This window comes from Strix aluco, chromosome 2, assembly GCF_031877795.1.
Source record: "Strix aluco isolate bStrAlu1 chromosome 2, bStrAlu1.hap1, whole genome shotgun sequence".
Lineage (NCBI taxonomy): Eukaryota > Metazoa > Chordata > Aves > Strigiformes > Strigidae > Strix > Strix aluco.
In genome coordinates, this window is record NC_133932.1 from 81,790,757 (window position 1) to 81,814,424 (window position 23,668).

The 23,668-nt window shown below is 35.8% G+C and overlaps 1 protein-coding gene across 1 annotated transcript in view; it reads right to left on the reverse strand.

Moving 5' to 3' along the window:
- Positions 1 to 459: 459 nt before the first annotated feature.
- Positions 460 to 23,668, reverse strand: part of GPC5 (glypican 5) — a 742,838-nt gene continuing 719,629 nt past the window's right edge. The window contains exon 8 of the mRNA XM_074815456.1: positions 460 to 709. Within this exon, the coding sequence (XP_074671557.1) occupies positions 534 to 709 (176 nt within the window). The 3' untranslated portion in view covers positions 460 to 533. The remainder of the gene's footprint in view (positions 710 to 23,668) is intronic.

Below are 23,668 nucleotides of genomic sequence, written 5' to 3' on the forward strand. Positions count from 1 at the left end.
CAATGACAGGACAAGAGGCAATGGGCACAAACATAAATACAATAGATAACATTTAAATGTAAGAAAAACCTTTTTGGCTACAAGTGTTCAAGCACGAAACAGGTTGCCCAGAGAGGCTATGGAGTCTCTATCCTTGGAGACATTCAAATACCAGCTGGACTTGGCCTTGGGAAGCTTGCTCTAGTTGACTCTGCTCTGAGCACAGGGTTGGTCTAGATGATCTCCAGGGGCCCCTTGCATGACTTGGTGATTCTGTCATCTCTTTTTTACAAATTGTTTTTTAAGAGAAAGATTATCATAGTCAACTTATTTTTAACATAAAATATTCTAAAAAGAAACATGATTTTGCGTGACTATACAGGTATTAAAATAACCCCACAGGATAAATATTACACAAACAACTTTGTTAATATTCAGGCATAAGATCAGAGAGGCTGATATTATACAAACTATCATAAGTATTGTTATATCCACCAGATGCTTTATTCCAGGCTTGTGAGTGGGGATAAACAGATGACAATGAGACATATATATCAAGCCAGAGTTAAACAGTTACAAAGACTGAGAAACAGTGTTACCAAACTAATCAGCATAAATGTCATATAATCAACCATTGTTGTACATCCTGCTCCAGTTGTGTCTAAAGTGCTGCCATCGCTGGTTTGATGGATTTGCTTTACGTCACTGAGGTTCGTCTTGTCTGGCATCCCTGCTGAGACAAATAAGAAAATACAGTATGATGCATGCCTTGTCACTACTGGCAACATGTTATAGCTAGAACAAATTTAAATATCCTCAGCACACAGACTGTCACAGTTTGGTTTCTAATTCTCATGTTACTGCCAAATTCAAAATCCTTTATAAGTGCATCTAGAAACATATATTATACTATATGGCTATTCATTGTTAAAAGTAATTCAGAAGTCTGCCAGCTCTGAACAAAGTTGTTCTTGTAGAAATATATCTCAACAAACATTTGCAGACTGAAGTGAACAGTTTTGCAAGTCCCAGCAGTACCTAAAGGTCAACTGCTCACATCTTTCTTGGATTTGAAAGAAAAGGGAAATATTTTAATGTGAAATTGCTTGTGTCTGGATCCCAAAATTATTCCAAAATAACGTATACCTCTTGGAAGGTATGCAGCAAAATATACTTGTTGCTATATAAAACCTCATTTTGGCACAATTTAAACAGACTTTACAACATAGCACGACAAAATTGTAAAGCTAACTTTAAACAGGAACTCTTTTACTGAGTTTCCGGCTGAATAGTTCTTTTTTGGACCAGGGTAAATATTTCTCCATCTCAAAACAGTGCTTTATATGGAACAAGGATGTAAACACCCATTATATTTCCTCTGCCTAGTTAAATAATTGGAAACAGAAGGTCTTGGAGACACCTTCAGATTTGGTAGCATTGTCAGCTGCTTGTATTTGCTATGCATACTTCTAGACTAACTGTCTTATCCCATATAATAACTTGTGGCATGCCACTATCAATCAAAATTAACAAGTCTAAATTCGGTGTTATTACATGCAACAAATATTGACATTGTAATTACACTGAGACTGAAAAAGGCTTCATATAAAGCAAAGTCAATATTTATGTAATTAGGTCAATACATATATAATTCAGAAGGTAAACTCTACTGTTGGAACAGCAGCATTAGAAAGAAGCTCAGCTCTACTGAGCTGACATATTGATTTTACAGTCGAGTTTCTACATTATTATTCATTGTTTAGGTACTTCTTTCCTCTGAATCATTAGGAAAGATGAATAAACTAGTGATCCTTTTTTTTAATTATTATTCAAAAGCACTGTGATGAAGTATAAATATTTTAGTCATGGTATTATCCTCTTTGTTAACCTGGTTTAACAGAAGCTACAGAGAATCCTCATTTTTAAAAGGAACAACTTTTTGGGTGCTTTTGTTAAAAATACTCTTCTCTAAAAGCAGTTTCAAAGCTGCTCTTTGTGAACTTGCTGTATTTCAAATCTCCTTCCTGTAGCTTTGAAAAAATGCATTAAGGGAAGAGTCAGCTAAAGTCAATCACGTTGTCTGAAAAACCTACTAGAATGAATTTGTCTTTTTGCTGCTGTACTTATACAGCAGACTATACTGCTATTTTTTGTAGATTTATTGATCCTGTGCTCTTGCCCGGAATTTGTGAAAATTAGGTCTCTGTGTACAATGCAAGTGGACATAGGAGGAGGAAGAGTGACAACAGATGTTGAGGAGGAGGAAATACAACTTTTCCTTATCATGCACATACCATAATGTGTCTAGAAAAAGATCAGTCACTCAACACTTCACTGAATGGATGCTTGGTGGATCATCAAAGATGTTATATCAAGGTGTTATTTCAGAGAAGTTTTGCAAGTAGAACAACCAAAAAATGTTTTGGGTCATTTCTCCAGAGTGAAATTTTCCCGTATTTAAAAAGACTAATTTCAACAGACAGTGAAAAATTAAACTCTGACCTCTACAACAAAGCAGTTCACCAAGTGGTATGAGTATAATGAAGCAGGTATTTCCCAGTGTATTTAGAAGTACGCTATCACAGTAGTGAAAGATATGGCCTTATCTTAAACATCTATGATATCACTTATTATAAAAGATAATTATCATAAAAAGAAAAATATTCCTATATCTTGTAGTTAAAGAAATAACTGGCTTCAGTTAGAATATATGACACATGTGGTATGAATCTGAAGGAAATTTGACTAGACATTAATTACTGACTGGAGAGTCAGGTTTAATTTTTAGTGAAAATTTCATTGACAATATTATAGAAAATAGGAAAAAAAAGATTTAATTTCATGGGAAATGTTATTTCTGTGTTGTGTTCTTTCTTTTTTCTTTCCAGCCTCAAATGAAAACTGCAGACTTTGGGACTTCCTGAGAAGAGTGTTTTAAAAAAATGTTCAAAATTACCAACACATTTTCCTTTATCAAGATTTTAAGGAAGGATGGGACAGTGTTTCAGATAGATAGGAAAAAATGTGGAAGGTAGCTTTTACAAGACAACACTTCTGTGAAGTTTTATGCAAAATTCTTCTTAGAAGGGCAGATAATTATTTCTATCATCATATGTAAGCTAAATTTTAGGATCTTATAGCACACAAGCTGTGAAGAAAAGCACTGATAAGTAGTTGACGTTCTGTCCAAAAATTCATAAGAAAGATCATGAAGAAGCTTTATGAGAGGTTAGAGAAACACATAAAGGTCAGATGAACAGATCAAAAACTTGATGTGTTGTAGATGAATGTTTAAATTAGAAGTTCAAAATATAATTTACAATAATGAGATACCTGGAAAAGGATGACATGTAGGCATGTTGTTCATGAATTTATAGATGTCAGTAAAGCTATAATACTTTGGGGAAGATAAATTTGGGTGCAACTGATAAATTAAATTGAAGAATTTGTAGGAAAAAGCAAAAAGAGGAATAGCATAATGATTAAGAGAAATGAAGGGACAGTGATATCAGAGCAATGAGTTCAGGAATTTGCAGCTAACAAGAGCTAAGACAATCTCCTTACTGTGTTCACTAAATACCAACACTAATATCGACATATTTTTTTAGTATGAAGGAAGATATAATATTAGTTTGATTCCTGCAATTCACAATAATAAGGTCTCAATAATTACTTTATGCAGTTAAAATTTTTTTTTAAAAAAGCATAACTTGATTTTAACAGACAATAAGAGGAGAAAAAAATAATTACTTTGCATTGTCATTCCATAAATTAAAATGACATATTAGTTACCAAACCTTCTTTTTTTGATTGGCCAATCTTTTGCCATCTGGAACTTTTAAAGCTTCTAATGGATGCCTCCTCCCTTTCTTTTACTGTTTTCTTGCCATATTTTATTTATAACATAATATCATGAAAATTTTTCAAAGCATAGTTATACTAACTAGATCACAGAGCTGTGTTTAAATAGCTCAGGCATGCTTCAGTTTATATGTAGTGGTTGTTGTAAAAACATATTTCCTACATTAAAATAGATATAGATTCCTTTACTGAACAGTAGCTAGTGTGTTTAAGCCATTAATCTTAAAAACATCGCAAAATACTTACGAACATCCAGTGCTTAGAAAGAAAAGTAGAAACAAGGGACTACTTCAAGCATTATTCAAAGACTCTTCCATGTGAAGTTCATGTGATGTTGGCCATGAATTCTCAATGAGAGGAGAAAAGGATGTCTGGGAAGAACTGTATTATGAAGGGTACCTGGCAAAGGACTAATTTCTTGAGGCCATTTTCGTGTTTCTATGACTACATCTATACTTAGAAAAGCTAAGGGATGTCCCTGAAAAGAAAACATATGCTGTATTATGCTGGAACACATGCCCTTCTTATAGTACATATACAGCAGTGCATGTATTCACACTCTTCAGGAAATGTGTGTGCTTTTATGATGTAGTGAAACTTTTGCCCTCTCCATTGCACAGTAAGTGAAACGGAGAAGAGTAGGGAATTGGAATGGATGATCTCAGAGGTCCCTTCCAACCTCAACAATTCTGTGATTCTATAAGTATTAAATGATTCACAATTCAGCACAAGTCATGAACAAACAAGCAGACAAAAAACCCCACTGGATTTCATTAACAAGTAGTACAGAGGGAAGGAACCTGCATTGTTTTACCATTTTTTGACTACATCACTTTTGAAGATGTGAACAGTGATATAAGAGATATTTCTGCTGATAATTAAGTAAGGAATCAACCTAGTGAAAAATGTATCTCTGCTTTATTTTGTTTAGTTTTCATCTAATGAAGGAGAAACTAACAGCTGATCCACAGAGGCTAAAGAAATGTCAAAATTTTCAAGCATTTTTCCAATGAAGCTTTGGGGATTTTTAGGCTTTAATTTTAAAGAAAAATAAATTATCTAGCATTGCACATTTGTTTGCCATATCTGAATTATAAATCAGTTTACTCAGCTGAGTTTCTTAATACTCCAAACTTGTTTTTCATTGAAGCTCTGTTTGCTACAAGTTTCATGATAAAAGAACAGAAAAGTCAACATTATTCATTTAGAATAAATGAAGGTTTTTACATTATAGAACTTATTGTTACATAAACACACATATAACTGCTACCCTATCAGTGAAATTAATGGTTTAGTACAGAAAACAGGCTTCACTGATACTAAAATTGTATGTCACAAAACGGTTTTGATTCCTATCCCCTTGTCTTTCTGTGAGGTCTAAAAACTTAATCTGGGTGCAATAAATTATTGTATCTGATTGTGTAAATTCCAATAGCTTGTCAGTAAAGCTAAGGTGAAAGACAAAAGAAGGTTCAAAACCAAAATGAATATATTTTGCCAAAACAATAATGTCTCTGTTTCACTATTTGAGTCTGACTGTGACCATTGCATGATGCTTTTGAGATGGGAGAAACAATAAGATATGGTGAAAAAGTTAAACTATCAATCCACTGGGACCCCCTAACTTCTGGCATTCAGTAATTAATGTGTGCCTTGGAGCACAGGGATACATATTTATTAGCCTTATAAAGTAAATGTTTCTCATAATTGTCATAATTCATGCTACTTTTTCTTCAGTCACTTTGCCTTACGCAAGAAGAAACCAAACCAAAAGCAACAAAAAGCCAAAATAAAAAAAACCAACAAACTGAAAATGTGCTCACACCTCAGTTGTATGAGATCATTTTTAACTATGAAAGCCAGAGCTCTTAAAATACATCCATTAAAAACAATTCAGTACAGCTTTTTTGAAATCACAGATGAGCTCATATTTTGGCAGAGCAGAATTTCATCAGCTTTGTTATGGTGGTTACATGGGTCAGTTTGTGTCAGAAATGATAAGCTTAAGTGTGAGCACCATCCCGAATGCAGCATAAAGTAGCATTATGCTGATGCTGAAATGGTGAGTTTAAGAATAACAGCCGGTATGTAAGGTGTGATTAATTCCACTTAGTTTTTCATATCTGTTCAGTCTGCATCTACAGCTCGGATTCTACTGGTTAAACATAGTCTTCTACAGGCATTTTAGATGCAGGGGATGGGGATATCACACTTGGCAGACAGTTGCTCATCCAAAAGAAGCCTGATTCTTATAAAACCCTTTAAGGATGTCTGGGACATCCTAGAGCATCTCCAGTGGCTTTTGGCACTTCTGTTTAGACAACTGAAACCTGCCCTGCATCAAAGTTAGTTATTGCAACTCCGTTATAATGAATGTAGAGAAATAAATAAATGCAGAAGGAGATGGAGTACTCAGATGTCGATATTTAATCTGAATTTTGACAGATAAATCCTACACTTAGTCACATAACAGGTTCACCACTGAGTGACCAGTGAATATTTTCCAACATATTCCCTGCCATTATGCTTTATATCTTTGGTGGAGAAATAAAACTAAATACCAAATCACGCAGTACTGGCAAAGGGATTACATTTTAGGAATTTTATGTAGAATTTTTTTTTTTTTTTTAAAAAGTGGGGTATTGCTTGAGTTAATTTTTTTTTTTTTTTTTTTTTTTACCTATAGTCTTTTATTTAATCTTTATACCTAAACCCCTGCTTTTAAGCATTTTTGATTGTTGAAGGGCAGGATGAAGGGGTGCCATATTGCCATGAAAATAGTGAATGTCTGATGTGTGCAAACATCTCTGAGAAGCCAGTACTTCATGAAAGTGTTTCCTGATAAAGTACAGAGAAAGTCATTGCAGCTATATTTACATAGCTAAATACACATTGCAGAAGAAGATACTTCAGCCAAAATGTTGTTGAGTAGCTTATGTATACTGTGCTCAGAGATAGCAATACCTAGAAGAAACTGCTAACCAAATCTCCACTACACAGTACAGTGTCCTACATCTCTTTTAAGCCACACACAGTGGTGTCCTTGGCTCAAAGACCCAGTTATCATTTTGTTTGTTTGTTTTTAGTTCAAACTGCCTGAAAAAAAAAACCATGAGGGCTGTGCTGCAACCCACCAGGTGGTGTTTTTATAACATGAAACTCAAGGAGTGCGTTACAGGCTCTGAGATATGATATCCAGGCATGGGAAAGTGTTTTGAATATAAAAAGCCTGCTGTTGAGGGACTTTGTAGGGCAGAGAAATCCAAGACTTCAGCCGTCTGGTTTGTGTTGCCTTTTGGAAGCAGTTCTTGGAATGAATTATCCACAGAACTTGAGGTTTGTTTTGGAGGGGTGGAGATGGTTTTCCTTAACGCTGAGCCATGGAGTGAACTAACGTTTATGTAATGCGGATAACGGGAGACAACTCATAAGTTACCTGACAGAGTAGATACAGCCAGTGAAAACACTTAAATTTGGAGAATTGCTTAATATCATAGGAAGGTTCTTTACTGTGATATAAATCCTAGCAGCAAATTCTTAATGTCCTTATGAGTCTCACCTCTGCAATTGGCCAGTTATTTCTTTCAGTGAAATGCAATCATGTGGGTTTTCATGGCTGTTCCTAAGAAAAATAGCTCAGGAAACCTGTATCAGATCCCAGGCAGGACCTTGAGTATGGGTACCAAAGGACTGAATGTGACGTATATGCCACAAGGTGATGTGGAACAGGGAGATGATGCTAATTTAGGAGCCAAGCAAATTGAAAAATTACATTTAGCTTGCCTCCACAAAGGGAGTTCATCAGTGACTGAGATTTTTATGTCCGTATGTGAAGTGTGGTGATAATCAAGCCACCATTAGATTTCTTTATCTCTCAGAATAACTTTCTTGTGCTTTATCCACTCTATTCTTCAGTGTCAGTTTTCACCAGTTTCCCCTGGGAAAACTATGTCACTGTCTGTATAATATATACAGTCATAGCATGATGCAGGTAAGAACTCTGAAACATAGCTGTTGTCAGTTTTTCTCTCTGTCTATGCACTAAACATAGATACTGTTATGAAAAAAGTTTCTGGAATAGGTAATTGGTACATATTTGGAGGAAATAATCTGATCTAAAAACCTCCTTTCTGACTTCATATATTCTAATGATCGTTGTAATAATAGAGAAATCAACACAAATAGCAATTATAAATGCACAGGGAATATCAAGATGCAAGTAATCTCACCTACAAACAAAGGAATAGTATTACTATTATTGCAGGAAAGCAATTAAGAAGTGTACCTAATGGCATTAGCTAAGAGAATTGTGCATGGTTAATCATATATTAGGAAATGAATCTAACATATCATGTTTAACTGCACATATTTTATGAAATCTGTATATATGAGAAATAGAGTGTAACCAATGATCTTAACACAAGTCTGGCAAATAATTTTAACTACAAGAGCAGCAGACATTAAGTCTCTAGTCTAGTATTTGAAAGTTTTCTTTCAAAGTTAACAGTGGCATTTGTTTCACATTATACATTAATGAATTCAGTATTTCCATTTAGAAAACAAAGCTTTTATGAGTTATTGTAACACAAACAAATGGTGTCACAAACCAAAACATTTCCATTTATTTTGCATTCTTAAGATTCAGAAAGAGATAACGTTATTTGTTGAAATGCTTAATGTATACATTTTTACTTGTAGGTCAGTTTTAATATATAACAAAGTATTAGATGTCTAGAAGACTTGGGTTCATTTTGCATACCGGGACTGATACATAACTGTATTTTTCATCTGAGGTAGACAACCACAGTAACCTTCATTAGATCTATTCCTATTGCTTTCTCATGCAATAGCTTCTAAATCCATGTTCATTATAAGATATGTTCATTATAACTTCAGTGCTCTAGGGTGCTGGAATCAGCATTGTCAATAATGCCTGTTTTAAATGAAGAAATCCATCTTTTAAATCCTTTCTACTATTGAGGAACTTTTAACCTTTATAATTAACCTATGCAAAGGCTTTGTAATCAATACAAAATTATAGTAGGGCTAAAGTCCTATAAATCAGACTGGGTAAAAGTAAGCAAATTCTTCATTTTTGGAATTTTCATCTGATCAGTACGAATTTCATTCCTATGAGTCAGATGTCCCATATAAATTACTGTGCTTTGACACAATTTACCCATGTGATTCTTTTTTAATCTTTTCAATTTGCTGTAGGTGATTTATATTCAACAATTCTGGCTTATACAAAATTACCATCTACAAGAGAGATATTAATGTGAACTGAAACTCCTGAAAATAATGTCTGAACTTGGGTTGAGGTGGTATGTTACCAATTAGGCCCATTAACAAATGAAATATTTTTCAACTTTTTAAAAAAATCATTCAGATTCCCAAGATTTATGGCCAATTTCACTATTTCATTATTTTACTGTTTGTCTGGATGCTGTTTTTAAAATGAAAGTATAGAATCAGTCTTTTCTGGAAGAGAAATCTGAAGTAAACCAATTACCATTGTTAAGATGCTGAAGTAACTTTGACTATTTTTTTCAAGTCAGTCCACCTAGAATTCCAGTCATTCCATTTTCTGTTAAAATAAACATAGCCTGTAGGTTAATTTAATCCCCCAAAACACTGATACATTAAACTGTCCTTCTCAATTTTTGCTGTAAAACCTATTTAATGACATATTTTCACAATTTAAGCTGATTTAAGACAGGACTGCTTGCAGTCATTTCCTCATCTTGTCTTCCAAGTGGGGGCTAAAAACCCACCTGTTGCCATGAACTGGTACGTGCGAGATCCCCATAGTGAACCTGTTCCCACAGGTGATTTTTCTTGCTGAGCTAGTTTTACTGCAGCTTGAGTTTACTTTTAGAACTGCCCCACAGTGGGATCAGATAAGTGCTGGCAAGAGGAAGGATCATGCTGTTCTAATCTGAGAAAGGACTTTTGCTTACAGCTAACCATAACATTGTAAAGCACCCAGAAACAAACTGAGAAAAACATACAATCCACTGTTGATATCTGACCTGAACCCACATCAAAGACGGAATTACTGACAAAAAAGGAAGTGTGGAGCAGTAAAGAAGGTAGATGTCCTTATCTTCATTCCTTTCCTGTAAACAAAGTCACAGCTTTTCTCCTTATAAATAAGAATGTAACACAAAGATTATCTTCAGTCACTGATTTCTCTTCCTTTCTGGCCTAACTTTTGGTTCCCCAGGTTTTAGCTCAGCTATTATGTTGAAAATGTATTGAAAGCATATGACTCAAAAGAATCTAGTTCCTGATGTCTTCTTAGAAATGCACTTTCTAATTAGATTATAACGTTTAAAAAATACAAATTTTCATAGAAATTTTTGCGCTCTCATTTTCATTTCAGTGACAGTCCTTTCTGGCAGAACATTTCAATTTCTTGCAGGCTAGATGAATGTCTGTGATAAATATTGTGGGGCTTGCTGACGAATATTGATCTGCATCTCTCAGTGTGTTTAGTGTTATGAAATGCCATAGGAAGTCTCGTGTCTCAGTGTATCCCACAGGTACAAGATCTTTGATCTGAAGTCACAAAAAATGGACAGTTAAATATCAAAATAAGTGCATTCTTTAAGCTCAGAGATAACCATCAGACAATTCAAAGATTAAACCTGGTACCTGTAGCAGTTTTACCTCTCCCTAGGAAAGCTGGCCTTGCAGAATTCATATCAATATGCAGGTTTCATGCAAATATACAGTTCCCATTCAGCCACACACAAGCAGTGCTGCTTCTGTTTGGCTCCCAAGTATTTGTCCCTGAACAGAAAAAGCCTGCTCTCCCCTTCATGCTCCCACAGCCTAACAAGGCTGACCACTGACTTGATTGGCTTTGGCTGACTGACGGGGAAAGAAATTTTTAACTAAACCAAGGTATTGGTCTCCAGGCTTGTAACAAAAAAGTGAGTAATGTAATAACAAGTCTTAAGATAACATGTGGGAAAAAGGAGAAGAAAGATTGAAGAAAAAGATGATTTCTTTGTTTTAAAGATTGGCAGTGTGGATATGAGGGAAGCCAAAATGAAAAGAAAACCTATATGTTTCCAAGAGTTTCTTAAAAATACATAAACTGTGTCTGCTCCTTACTTCTAACCAAAGTGGATGAGAACCAGCTGAACTTTCACAGTTTACGTTTTTAGCCTAAAGATACTGATCCAAGAGAGAAGAATTGAATAAACAATGAATGAGTTGAAAAGCAAAGAGAAGAGAGAAAGGTGACCTCTATTAAAAGAAATTCTGTGTGGACATGTAGGTTAAAGACACCATAAGTTTGCACATATTTTTTGTTTGGGAGGCACTACTTTTGGCTTTAGAGTTACTTCCAGTGGGACACGCTAAGTTGAGCTGTACTGTTGTCAGTGAAGAGGCATATGAAAATGTTAAAGACACTAGTTTTTCATGCATGGATGAATCATGGGAACTGAGGAGACACACTGTGTAGTCGTTCTGTGAACTTTCTTTTCATTTCAAGCTACCAAGTTCTTATCCTGACCATTCACTCTCCTTTAAGCATAAATGTTCTTCCTGAGCCTAAGTATCAACAGACCAAGACCACCTCCTCCACCACACTTCTGTTCTCTGTTGAAGCATCAGCATTTGGCAGGAGAAGGGGAGATGATAACAGAGTGACTTTGGCGGACAACATTACTTTCCTTTTTCTTTTAGATGAAGAGAAGGAAGGTTGGACTCAGATCCCATGGGCAGTGCATCAGAGAAAGCTTTGTAAGAAGCCTTATGAATGTATGTCAGATAACATGAGAACAATAATTCACTTCCCTGTCCTTCATGTATGTTTCCTAGGATTTTTTTAAGTTGAGGTGCCTACTGTAGCACCTCTGTCATTTCTTGGGAATTAGTAGAGGGGAATCCTTCCAGTGGAGTAGAGCCTGGATATGAGACAATTTAAAGCATGTGATAAGCTCTTGGTGCCCTGAAACTGACTTTGTTTTTAAATAGTCCTCTTCCAGAAAATGGTGCCTGAATAATGAGAGGACTGCTTCACAGACCACCAGAGGGTTTTTTTTTCAGCCTGACATCAGGGATTTGTGATTTTATGGAGAGATTACAAGATGTAAAGTCACTGGCATAGGTTTGAGTGATTGTTCAAGATGGAGAAAGCAAAACCTGGTGAAAATTATATCTATTTCTAACAATATACTCAGTCCTGAAGCAAGTTATCTTCTCAGGACAATTGGACCTTTCCTTTTGAGGGAATTTAACATGTGTATAGGGCAAAGGATTAGAGTGCCTGGGTCCTAAAGTTAAAAACAAAAATTAGCTATGCAATGAAAAAAGCCTACATTTTAGGAACAAGTGAGTTATTTACTTGGATCTTCTCTGACACACTCAGTGTTAAAATAACTTCTTGTAGACTTTAAAACATTTGATTTTGGGAACTATATCCAAGTTGGTTTTAGTTTTATTTTACCACTGACATATATTTTTTAAAGGCTTTTGGCAAAATTGGCAGATGAGGTCACGCCTTAAGGTAAGGTAGTAAAGGAGACAGTAAGAAAAGTAGACTACTGAACTAGTACCATCAAAATCTACAACCAGTGTAAGAAGACCAAGACTGAAATTACGCAAACTAGAAACAGGGCATGAAAAATGGAAATTCTTACACAACTAAAAAGGCAGAATTGGAGCAGAATGAATGAATTTGTTCAAAAGCTAATGTAAGTTAAACGACAAAGGAAATTCTCCAAAAATAGTTCAGCAGAATAAGCAGATGAACTAAACTGCTGAAAAGGCAGACTCTAGGTTTTTAATAAGTCAATAAAACTATAAGTCTGGGAATATCATGTAAGCTTAAGTGGTAGTCATGACATTTCTTTCCTCCCTTGTGGTGTGCCCTCCTCCTGTGTGCCCTCTCTTTCCTTCAGGCTCATGAATGAGTCATATCATGTCGTGCTCCTCCTCCACAAAGTCCCACTGCATGTTCAGTACACTCTGGTCATGCTCCAGCAGTTTCCACAGTCATCAAGAATTAGGGACCAGCAGAGATGCTCAATGTGTGTAGCAGGAGAAAAGTATCAAACTCCAACACGCTCCTGGACACCAGATCAAGATGGTGTCTCCTCACTTTGTCAAGAAAACTGTCAGGAAACACAGGTCTGAGTTTGGGAGCGGGGTTATAAAAGGTTGATAGGTGACATGAATTCTCCCAGGGGCTGCTGCTATGTCTATCTGGGCACTGGGGGTGACCCCTAGCACAGGTTATGCTTTTGCTGGTGCGATGCAGTCCTGCAGCACTTGAGCAGGCCTGGGTTGCTGATAGTAACAGCTTCTGTCAACTGTCCAGTGATCCCCAGGCAAGCTGAGGCATTGAATCAGACCCAGGTCCATCCAGGAAGAACCACAGCGAGGAACAACAGCAAGAAATGGTGCCAGAGAAAAGACTGGAGAAGAGGTTTCCTTCAACATTGCCCTAGGGACATCCCAGAGACAGAATCGGAGATAATTATATCCACAGAATAGCTCAGGGAAGGCCTAGGTATGCAGAACTGAGCTGAGATAGGGCTCTTGGATCCATGGCCAAGAAAGCATGGGTGGAAACCACAGGTGAGGCTGCTCAGGGACATTAAGGCTTAGAATAGGGAACATGGTTATACCTCTGCAGCAACTGTCTGAAAGTAGTTCTTCATTTGTGTATGTTTCTCAGCACCCCCTGTTCCCAAGGAACACCCTAAGACCTCATTCACTTTCCAGAGGGGTACCTAACACTGCGAAAGGTTCTTGTTCCACTTGTTCATCTAAGAAGTGCACAGGCACACGGTTTGGACGAGTGACTGGTACAGTGCCACTCACACAGCACAAGTCTCCCTTCATTCCTCCTGTTGCATGCACCCATCTCAGCCCTCTCCCACTGTAGTACCAGCTACGGGCTTTAGAGGAGAGACAGGTTGTAGAGCCAGTTCCAGGGAGTTTCTGCTGGCATTGGGGGTACATGCCAGTAGTTGGTAGGGCACTCTCTGGGGATTATCTCCAATGCATTTTTCTGGTATACAATCTGTCTGCGAATAACTGTGATCCACTTATCTATATATATTGCTGTGAACTTTGTCCTCCTGATAAACATACTGGGAGGAAAGTGAGAAAGCATCAGGGGACAGAAATACAGTAGTCAGTCATTATGAAGGATTTACATGCTAGTTTTAATTCTTCAAAAATATATGAAGGAGAGATCCTGTATCCAGCTGTTCCTGGACTGCATCTAAGTTCCTAGCCAACATTCAACGGAGTCATCTGAGGAACACAGTCCTCCCAAAGAAATGGAGGCTTTTGAGATACTTGTCTGCTGCCAATATGCAGTGAGTCAGAATCTCTTTCCAGGAAAGTCTGGGGGGAGGAAGAGGGAGACTAAGAACTATTTCCAGTTATCCTTCTGAAAGCTATTCTCTATGAACTCTTCCTAAGAACTTGTCAGTGGGTGTCTCTCCCCTCTGTCTTGCCCCCAAATGTCTCCTGTCTATGTTCTCCTGAAGAAGTGAAGCCCAAGCATCCTCTCTCACCTTTTTAGGTGTCAGCCTTACATCAGGGTGCCTGTATTGGGACTACACAGCTTTGAAAGAGGAAAAAGGACTACTCAAGGCCTTTCTTTTAAGTCAATGACCAGGTTTTCATTTTCATTTTCAGTTCCAAATTATCCATTGCATATATAAAACATGTTAGGAATTTCAAGGATTCATAGCTCTTCGTCTATGGGAACTTTCTGTGTGGCTCTGTTCCCTGCTATATAGACTCGGTGTGTGGGAAAAAGGATAACAGCTAGAGAGAACCATATCTGGAGATGACCTAAGTGTAGGAATATAGCAAGTGAATGGAGCCAGCTCCTCTGACAGGGTCCTGGGTGTGACCTCTGCCTTCCAGAGTCTTCCTCTGACTTGCTGATTCCACCAAATGGGCAGGAGAACACAATCTTATCACAATATCCTAAACTATTTGAGCAAAACTACTGATATTTCTCATATTTTTTCATAGCAAAAGATGATTTCCGTAGCCTGACTGTTTAGCCAAATGTGTGCTGGTATTTTCACTGAAATGTGCACCTGCCATTTGATCCAATCACCCCATGTTGTAGACTTTCCATTCCCCAAGCCCCTCTTTAAACTATTCAGTCTAGATATGATTTATAGTATAATATATCTTCGGTTGAGATTAAAGGCAGATGAAAATATTGCAAATAATATAAGGCTTCTTACTTGATTAATCCCAGTACTTTCCATGGGAACCTATTCCTTTGTTCAATCTAAACCTTGAATTTCAAATAAAAATATAATGAATTGAAATCAGCCAAGACTATGTAGGTTTCTACAAACATTGTTTTACATATACTACTATCAAGCAGAAAGTTGTGAACAAAAGAAAACAAAAAATCTCACAATTATTTTCATCATAATGAAGAATTACATCCCTGTTACAATTTTTGGTGTATGAAAAAAATCATAACAATATGATAGAAAAAATTATGTACTATATGGTTTTTAAAATAATTTTCTTGGGAAAAATAATGTCTGAAAGTTTGACAATTTTAAGAAAATTGTGTAAGTTTTCTGCTTTCTCAGTGATTTTTTTTGCTTCTCAAAACATTATTTGTTACAATTATAGTAATAATACAGTTGTTTTTCAAGGGCAAAAAAAGAAAGGTATGGTGGTCATGCTTGAAAACATTGAATGATGTATACATAATGAACAAAATAGATTCTCTGTATTGCTAGACATTACTGAAAGTATCTTGCTATCTTGCTGTTTAATCCTCTTATTGTCACAGGGATCAATCTGCCAGATGCAAACTATTTTTAGTAGTTTTCTCTGCATATGGACTGTGAAAGAATAAATAAATGAGATGATACAAGAGTTTTCTGCACACAGGTGGTCTAATTTATAAATAGGCAGTGGATGACTTTTATTTTACACTTTATATCAATCAAAAATCAAATCAAATCAAAATCCTAAGGAAATATAATTAGGCATTGTTACAAAATTGGGACTTTAAGGACTGATTTAATTCTGAATGTAAAAAAAAAATAGAATTATTTCACTTCTACATTCAGTGAATTGCAACCTTAGTGTTATTTTAAAATCTGGCGTATAGAAAACTCAAGAAAAAAATATTATAGATGCATACTATTTGACTGTGTAGTATTTAAAACTACCTATTGTTTTACATTCAAACTCTAATACCCAAAATAACATGTTAGGGACAATTAGTCAATCTCATTCAAATTTTTATCTGACACAAAAAGAAATTGTAAACAGGAAAATGAAGACACACAGACTTAAATAATTACACATTCCCAAGCATATTTTTAGATGACACATCTGGAATGTGTATGGATATCTTAATACAGTGTGAAGCTGGTGAAATTCAGTGGCCTGCATTATGCAAAACATCAGGTTAAATCACCGAAATGGAATCCTTTTGGCTGTAGACCTGTTAATCTATGTGCAGACTGAAATCCTCCTGAAGTGGGATTTATACTTATTAACCAGACTTCCACGTTAACTCTCCAACTGAAAACTCTCTAATTATATGAAATCAGATATAAGTGATCACAGACAGGATAGGCTGACCTGATGAGCTTCTCTTGAGCACTCATGGAGCTGATTTTTAATTCTTGGAGTACTTTGAAATAATTTTCTTTTTCAAAATTGAAAACAATGCAGACATTTTAAATGCTCAATGTTTACCATAAATTTCTTACATTTGCTCAATTTGTCATATTTTGTTGAACTTTTAGAATTTGCCAATGACAATCATCTTTCAAAGTCATTCAAAATTAAAAATTATTTTAAATAGTTCTTATAATGAGACACTATTTATGTCAGGAGCACTTCTATTTCAAAATTAATTCATAAGTTCTAAGGAGATAAATTCCTGAAAATAGGGCCTTACTAGCTGAATGCTGACAGACACTTACCTGAAGCACTGCACTCAGCACCGTCATAGCTAAGTCCCCAAGCATCACCTAGGCACTAGAAATTCTGTACCTAGTCTTCTCCCAATGCTTTGTATTCAAATGACATTTTTCAAAGTGTTCCTCCATGCAAATACTTTCCCCAGAATGATACTGTACTTCTGGGAGTGTAGGTGATTTCTGTGGGTTCTTTATTGGTGCTAAGAACTTGAGAAACATGATTAAATATAAGTAGCCTTCCTCCATGCCTATTGTGTAACTGTTCTATATCTTTCTCTCTATTTTTAAATGAGTATTTTAAAATAGTTCATGGTCTAAATGTTCAATAACACTACTGAAAATACAGCTAGGTTGTGCTCAGCATTTTTGCCCTGTGGAGTAAGTATGAAGGGAAAAACGAGTCTACCCAAATCCACATCACCTAGACCAAACTTTCAGCTTGTGTAACAGAAGGTATGTGATTTTTATTTTTAAAATATCTTGTCCATTATACTGTGGTCTCAGCATAACAGTGTGATTTAGAATCTGGCCCAAGTTTTCTGAAATAGTTGGCTCAAACTGAAATGCTGCTAAAGGTGATCATTTGGCTTAAGGAGTTTCATTACTCTAAATACGTAATGTCAGAGTTCCCAGACATATATCCAGGTATTTTGCAAGTGAAAGAAGGAATCATCTTCCTTATTAAAAAAAAAAAAAAAAAAAAAGAAGAAGAAAAAAGCCTACAATTGTCAAGTAAGGCATATTTAAGTAAAGATTAATATTAAGGATGGAAAGGTGAAAGATTTGCATGATTGTCTAGTTTGCTCATGTACGCATCATTTGGTTTAATTATGACTACCCCCTACAAAACTGTCTCCATAGAGAAACATACAGGCATTTATGGACATACTGCCTATAACATTTTTGCATGACATTCAAGAGACTAAAAACCCAGAAAACCTAGCCCAGTGGTCACTCTGCCTCCACAGAAGGTCAAGGAAAGCAGAGTGTGTGCCAGTAAGTCTACCATAAGATTCATTATATCCACTTTTGACTGTACCAATGACAGCAAGACTGGATTTACAAGGTCAGTGTTATACTGACTGACTCCAAGCATTAAGTGTTAAAATGCTGATATTTTAGCAATGCTTGCTCTTAAAAGAAATATATAATTACTCTCTGGTGAGGTGTACTGACATTCCTTCCCTGATCAAAATTGTAAACTTGCCATGGGGCAGAAATACAGTAAAATTACAATTTTTTTAATGCACAGATTTAGTCAAAGTTTTATCAGTAGCATATATATTTTTGTGCCAGGATATATACTTTCAATATCTATCCTTCTATAACTATTGAAATATTAACATTAACATCTAAAACTGTTGATTATGGAGCCTTTTCTGTGCACAGTACAGGATTCTATGTATCTGTATTTATTGGATTAACTTTCTTATAAGCTCTGTAAACAAAGAAAAAAAATAATCTTTTCACCATAAAACAAGCTAGAAAGTCAACATCTAAATATTGTTATAAATTATTTCATTATGAAATATTTTACTATTTTGACTCTTTCAGTATCCGTAGAAATACTCTCCACTTCAAAAATACTGTACTGAAAAACATTATAAGATCTTTTCTGATTTATGTTCTTCTAATACACATAACAATGTGAGCAGTGCTGTTATATGTCTCAGCCCGAGACATCTCCATACATATGTTGCTGTATTTCAGTGTTACAGAAGCAGCATTCTGTGTCATTTCTTAACAGACACCAAAAAGAACACTAAGAGATATTAAAAAGATATGTAATATACCATAAAATATAATGAGAAGGATACTTTTCTTGAAGTACTTTTTGTTTTGGAAATAATTTTTAGTAAACCAAAGTGATGTTAAAATTAACACTTTTCATTGTGGATTCACTGTAATTAAGAAATACCATAATGTAATTAATATATAACTCTCCATTGTATTAAGCCCGAGTAATTTAAATCTATTAGAGGTAATGAATTTCTCACATTACCTGATGAAACTTGAACCAAGTTCTTTCCATGCCAAATTGTAAGACAAATACTGCTGATGGAAACTTTACAGCAGAAGTATTTCAGTGTTAGTTGTAAAGACTTTTTTAAAATGACCCCTTCAGCTACAGAATGAGATTAATATCAAGACCTAAACCTAGAGCAAGCATGACACTTGAAGAATTCTCTTCAGCTTTTCAGACAAACAAACTTGGTGTAAAGCTGCCAAAATGTAGCTTAGCGAAACAGAAAACTTTTTTTTTCAAGTAAGTTTTTATAAAACTTTTGTGTATTAAATAGATTTCATAGTTCCCTGCCAGAATTTATTTTTGGTTTACACAGCAATGACTAGCTGATGTGCAAGAATTATTAACAGCTGGTATTTATTTATTTATTTAGAAACTGAGTGATTGCTTTTTGTCTTGTACTGAAATCTAAACAAGAGAATTTCCTGACTACAATATTTCTGTTAGATGCCAGTAAAAGCTGAAAGGTTACTTTTAAGAAAACTTTTACTTATATGTAACATTTATGTAATTATTTTTGAATTCACAATTAAAAAGTAGTGTATTAAAAAGAACTCTTGCCCTGAATATCTGCTGTTCTTGAAATATTTTCATTTGCAGTACAAAGCTGATTTTTCTCCAAGACTGGAATTCTTTTGTGGTCTTTTAAAAAATGTGAAATGTAGTAAAAATCAGCAAAGTTTGGAGGTTTTCAGAATCCACTTAATTATTCAAAGAACCATTGTTTCAAACATGTTTAGATTTTATCAAGTCTGCAGCAATAATATCTAGCTTGAGACAGTACTTTGTCTCTCTGTTACTAATGCTATCCAAACCACTAAACTATCCCAAAGGGAGAAGAACTGGAAGAATAGAAAACTGTCATGAAGCAATTATTACTGGGCAAACTGCTTCATATCCATGTGTTCAGCACATGTATTTCAATTTGTTTCTGGCACAGAGTAATTTAAAATCAAGGATTCACAGAGGAAGAAACAGGAATAATATTCAATGATTTCAAAGTACGCAATAAACAAATTTAGCCAACAGAACATCTAGGGATACTTTCAGCTGAATGTAATTATGTCAGAGCATCTGGAGAAAAATTCTGGGGGCAAGAGGGATTCCTAATATTCAGTCCAAGTAATTGTGTAAATCTATGTATACTTTGCCTTCTGGGAGTATACATGTACATTAGGCAAATTATATTCTTGACTGAAAGATAAATATATTTGGGGGAAAGATTTTTACATTTGTTTCAATACTAGGTGAAAGTGGATGTAAAACCCCCTCCAACTGAAATACAAATGTTGTAATTATTCAAATTAAAAAACTGCTGTGTTTTTATTTGATTTGGTCGTGGTTGTTTGTTTGGTTTCTTTGTTTTGCTTTGTTTTGCTTTTCTTGAGGAAGATAGGCTTTCAGATACTTACAGACAGAAAATGATACTTTCTGATATTGAACTGATACTGAACCTGTGAGCTTGCTGCTGAGTGCCTCTGCACAGATACAGTCAGACTGGACTGCTGGGACCTGGGTAGCCAAGAAGAGCATGAACATCCCCGGTGTTGCCTGCTGACTGCACCAGGATGACAATGGGGACAGGAGACCATCCACACTACAAAAACTGTACAAACTAGGGAGACAGCTGAACACCTGACAGGTTCAGAACTTCAGACCTTCAAAGATATCCTGAATGATGGGATCAATTGTGCCTAGTGAACCTGAGCATTGAAGGCACCTTTACAGTCGAAAATAAAAGGATGTCTGCAGGGTAGAGTTGCCTTGGAGCCTTCGTTACAGCCCACTGTTTTTTAAAGCAATTTGTGAATAAACTGCGGGCGTTGCAGGCTAAGGTGGACAAACTTTCAACAGAAGGTCCTCTAACAGAAAAAAAAATAATAAATTGAAACTTTATGTTATTCAGCTGGAAGATGTGTTCAGCTGCAAAGAAGCCCAGACCTACCTGCATAATTTCTAGGGAGCAAGAATGAATTCAGGCTTCCATGCCCACAGGTCTCTTCCATGACACAGGTAATTCTTGCATCTTCAGCACAGCACACCAAACTCAGTACCTGTGAATTTACTGGGGAAGTTTGGTACAGGCTAAGCACGTTTTGGGCACTGTTCAATTTACCAATACTGATCTCCAAATTCCACTGCCCAGCAATATTCCTGGTTACTGCTGAATTTACTAGTAGCCAAAGAATACAGACAAGAAAACAGAGTCTTGAAGCATTTCTTCTCAGTGCATGAGAGATTTTTTATCATCTCTCAGACTTGTAGACACAGTATGTAAAGATCATGCTGGTCAGTCAATGTAAAAAGAAGGAATGAAGTGTCAGCATATGCATAAGTAAAGCAAAGTACCTTAGATAAGAAGTAAAGCCTCATTCAAGCAAATAAATGCTTGTGAACACATCTGGGGCTGAACAAGGGAAATAATAGTTTAGAGCAAAGGGAAATAATTGCCAAATTGAGTTGGTTTGGGATGAGAATATTCTAGATGAATAGGATCTTCAGAAATTATTTCAAGGTTTTCCTACCAGTCTGGCTGTTTTCATAACTTGATGCTAAAGAGTACCATGTACCTTTATGCCAGACCTCTTTAGCAGTGTAAGCTTTCAGCTTTTGGAATTCCTGAACAAAGATACTAGACTTAGTGCTTTCAAGCAATCCTCTTGATGATTCACTGGTGATTCATCCATTTGAACCTGGACATGATATATACTTTAGACTTATACATGCTTTTATATCTGTTCCAGCTGTACTTAGTTTCCCTGTGATTCATTGCTAGGTGTTTTGGATTTTTTTTTTTTTTTTTTCCTCTAGTACATCTGCTTGTGCGCTCACTGTCTGCTATTTTCCAAGTGAGTATTCTAATTTCGTAGGCAGCACCTTAAATTTTCCAAGAAGCCTGTTGTGATTAGAAGGAATGATGATAGAGCTGATGGGACAAGGATTTTGGATGAGCTCAGAATGGGACGGAACAGAATATGGATTCCTACATTCCTCATCTGCTTTTGCAATAGAGGCCTTGATGCATAGAGCAGCAAGCTGCAGAGGGAGGCGTTTCATATAATACCATGGAAACTACCTGACATGTAGAACTAGACAACAGGGGAGAAACTAGGGTAAGGGATGAATCCCCCTGGGAAATGGATAAGTCCCTAAGGCCTTTCTAATGTTCTGTGATTTCTAGATGTGGAATCACTTCATCTGGTAAATAGCAGCAGCACTCATCTCCTGAATGTAGGCACACACAAAGTGATTCAGTTACCTACATACAGATACTAAAGGTTATTTCAGGCACTGTCAGGTATCCTGCTTAGCTACTTATTGTCTAGAAGAATGGTGACTTCCTGTAAGACCTGTGTTTTAACTATCATCAGCCTCATATCTTGATACCGTTGTATACCTTGGAAGATGTTATGTACCTAATCCATGTAGGCATAGAGCAATCCCACTCTAGTTGTCTTCCACTCTGGTGTTAACCAAAATTTATTTGAATTGGCATCATGACACTGCTTGTATTTAATATGGATTTTCTGCATGGTCCCTCTCTGATTACCAATGTTTATGAGTATCATAGATATTCCTGCTCTTTGACATGATTAGTTGGGCTTGCTCTTTGCCTGTGGATGAAGCAATTTCACCAGATGACAATTAAAGTTAAATAAAGAGATGTCTCATTCTGCTGAATATCCAAATGAACATTTAGCAGAGGCAAAAGGTTTCTAAATTTCTTCCTAGTCTACCAGATTCAGTATCTGTCTGGGAGAATGTGCAGTTCTGTTGATTATTTGACTGCCTGCTGTCCTTGGCTTTCATAAATGGGATGGTGATAGATGTTGGTAAAGCACCCATGAAGTCATGAGAGAAAATAATACACTGGTTTCTGAAAGAGTTAAGGTGGGTTCCTATTTTTCCTCATTTCACAGATTATGTCATAATTTGAAGATATTAATTTGTATCTATATGGAAGTGTGTACAAGAAGACTCAATTTCTAATGTTTCATACATAACGAAGTTATTCTCTTTCATATCTTTTTAGCTCATATTTTTCTCATTCTTGGATTGTAATGTATTTATATATTATTTATCTATGTCTATAGTATATGATCAGTTGCTATAAATCACACATCACACGGTTACAGTTATGATCTTGTAAGTTTGGACAAAGCACTGATATTAGAAACTCAGATTTTGTTGCATCTTCCGAAGTGGTGTGTGATGATGATAAAATGAAAAATGACATACTGATGTACATATGTCACTGACACCTGGATTTTATCCCAATATCCATAACCTGCTAAGTAAATCTAATTTTTTCTAGACAGCTATATTGTGTCTAGTTAACACAGAAGTACATAAGGATGTGTTTAGGCACAATAACCAATGACTGGCAGATCCTTCCATCTGTAATTGAAATTAACGTTACCCAAAAGGTCTGAAAAAGAATGAGATAGCTGAAATGAGTCTTTCCTTTTAGTGCCAACCAAAATAAGCTGATACATATGATGGAATTGGCACTGTTTCTACCAAAAGAAATTTCAAGAACTTTTAAGACCTGTATCTTGGTCGTAATGATGTTCAGTCAATGTGAGTTGCAGTTGCAGAGAACTGGAAAATGGATGCTTATGCATCAGTCCAATTCTACAACTCATATGGCACATTAATGCTACATTCATCCTCTTTTGTAGGTTGTACATTTCAGAACATAAAGAGAACACTTCTTTTGCAGGTGCTTTCAGCCTCCTTGTTTTCATGAGTACATGTCTAGTGTTATACAATCCTATCTCATGAAAGTTCAGAACATATGTTGTAATGACAAGACTGCGCTCTTTAATCTACACTTCATTACACGTTC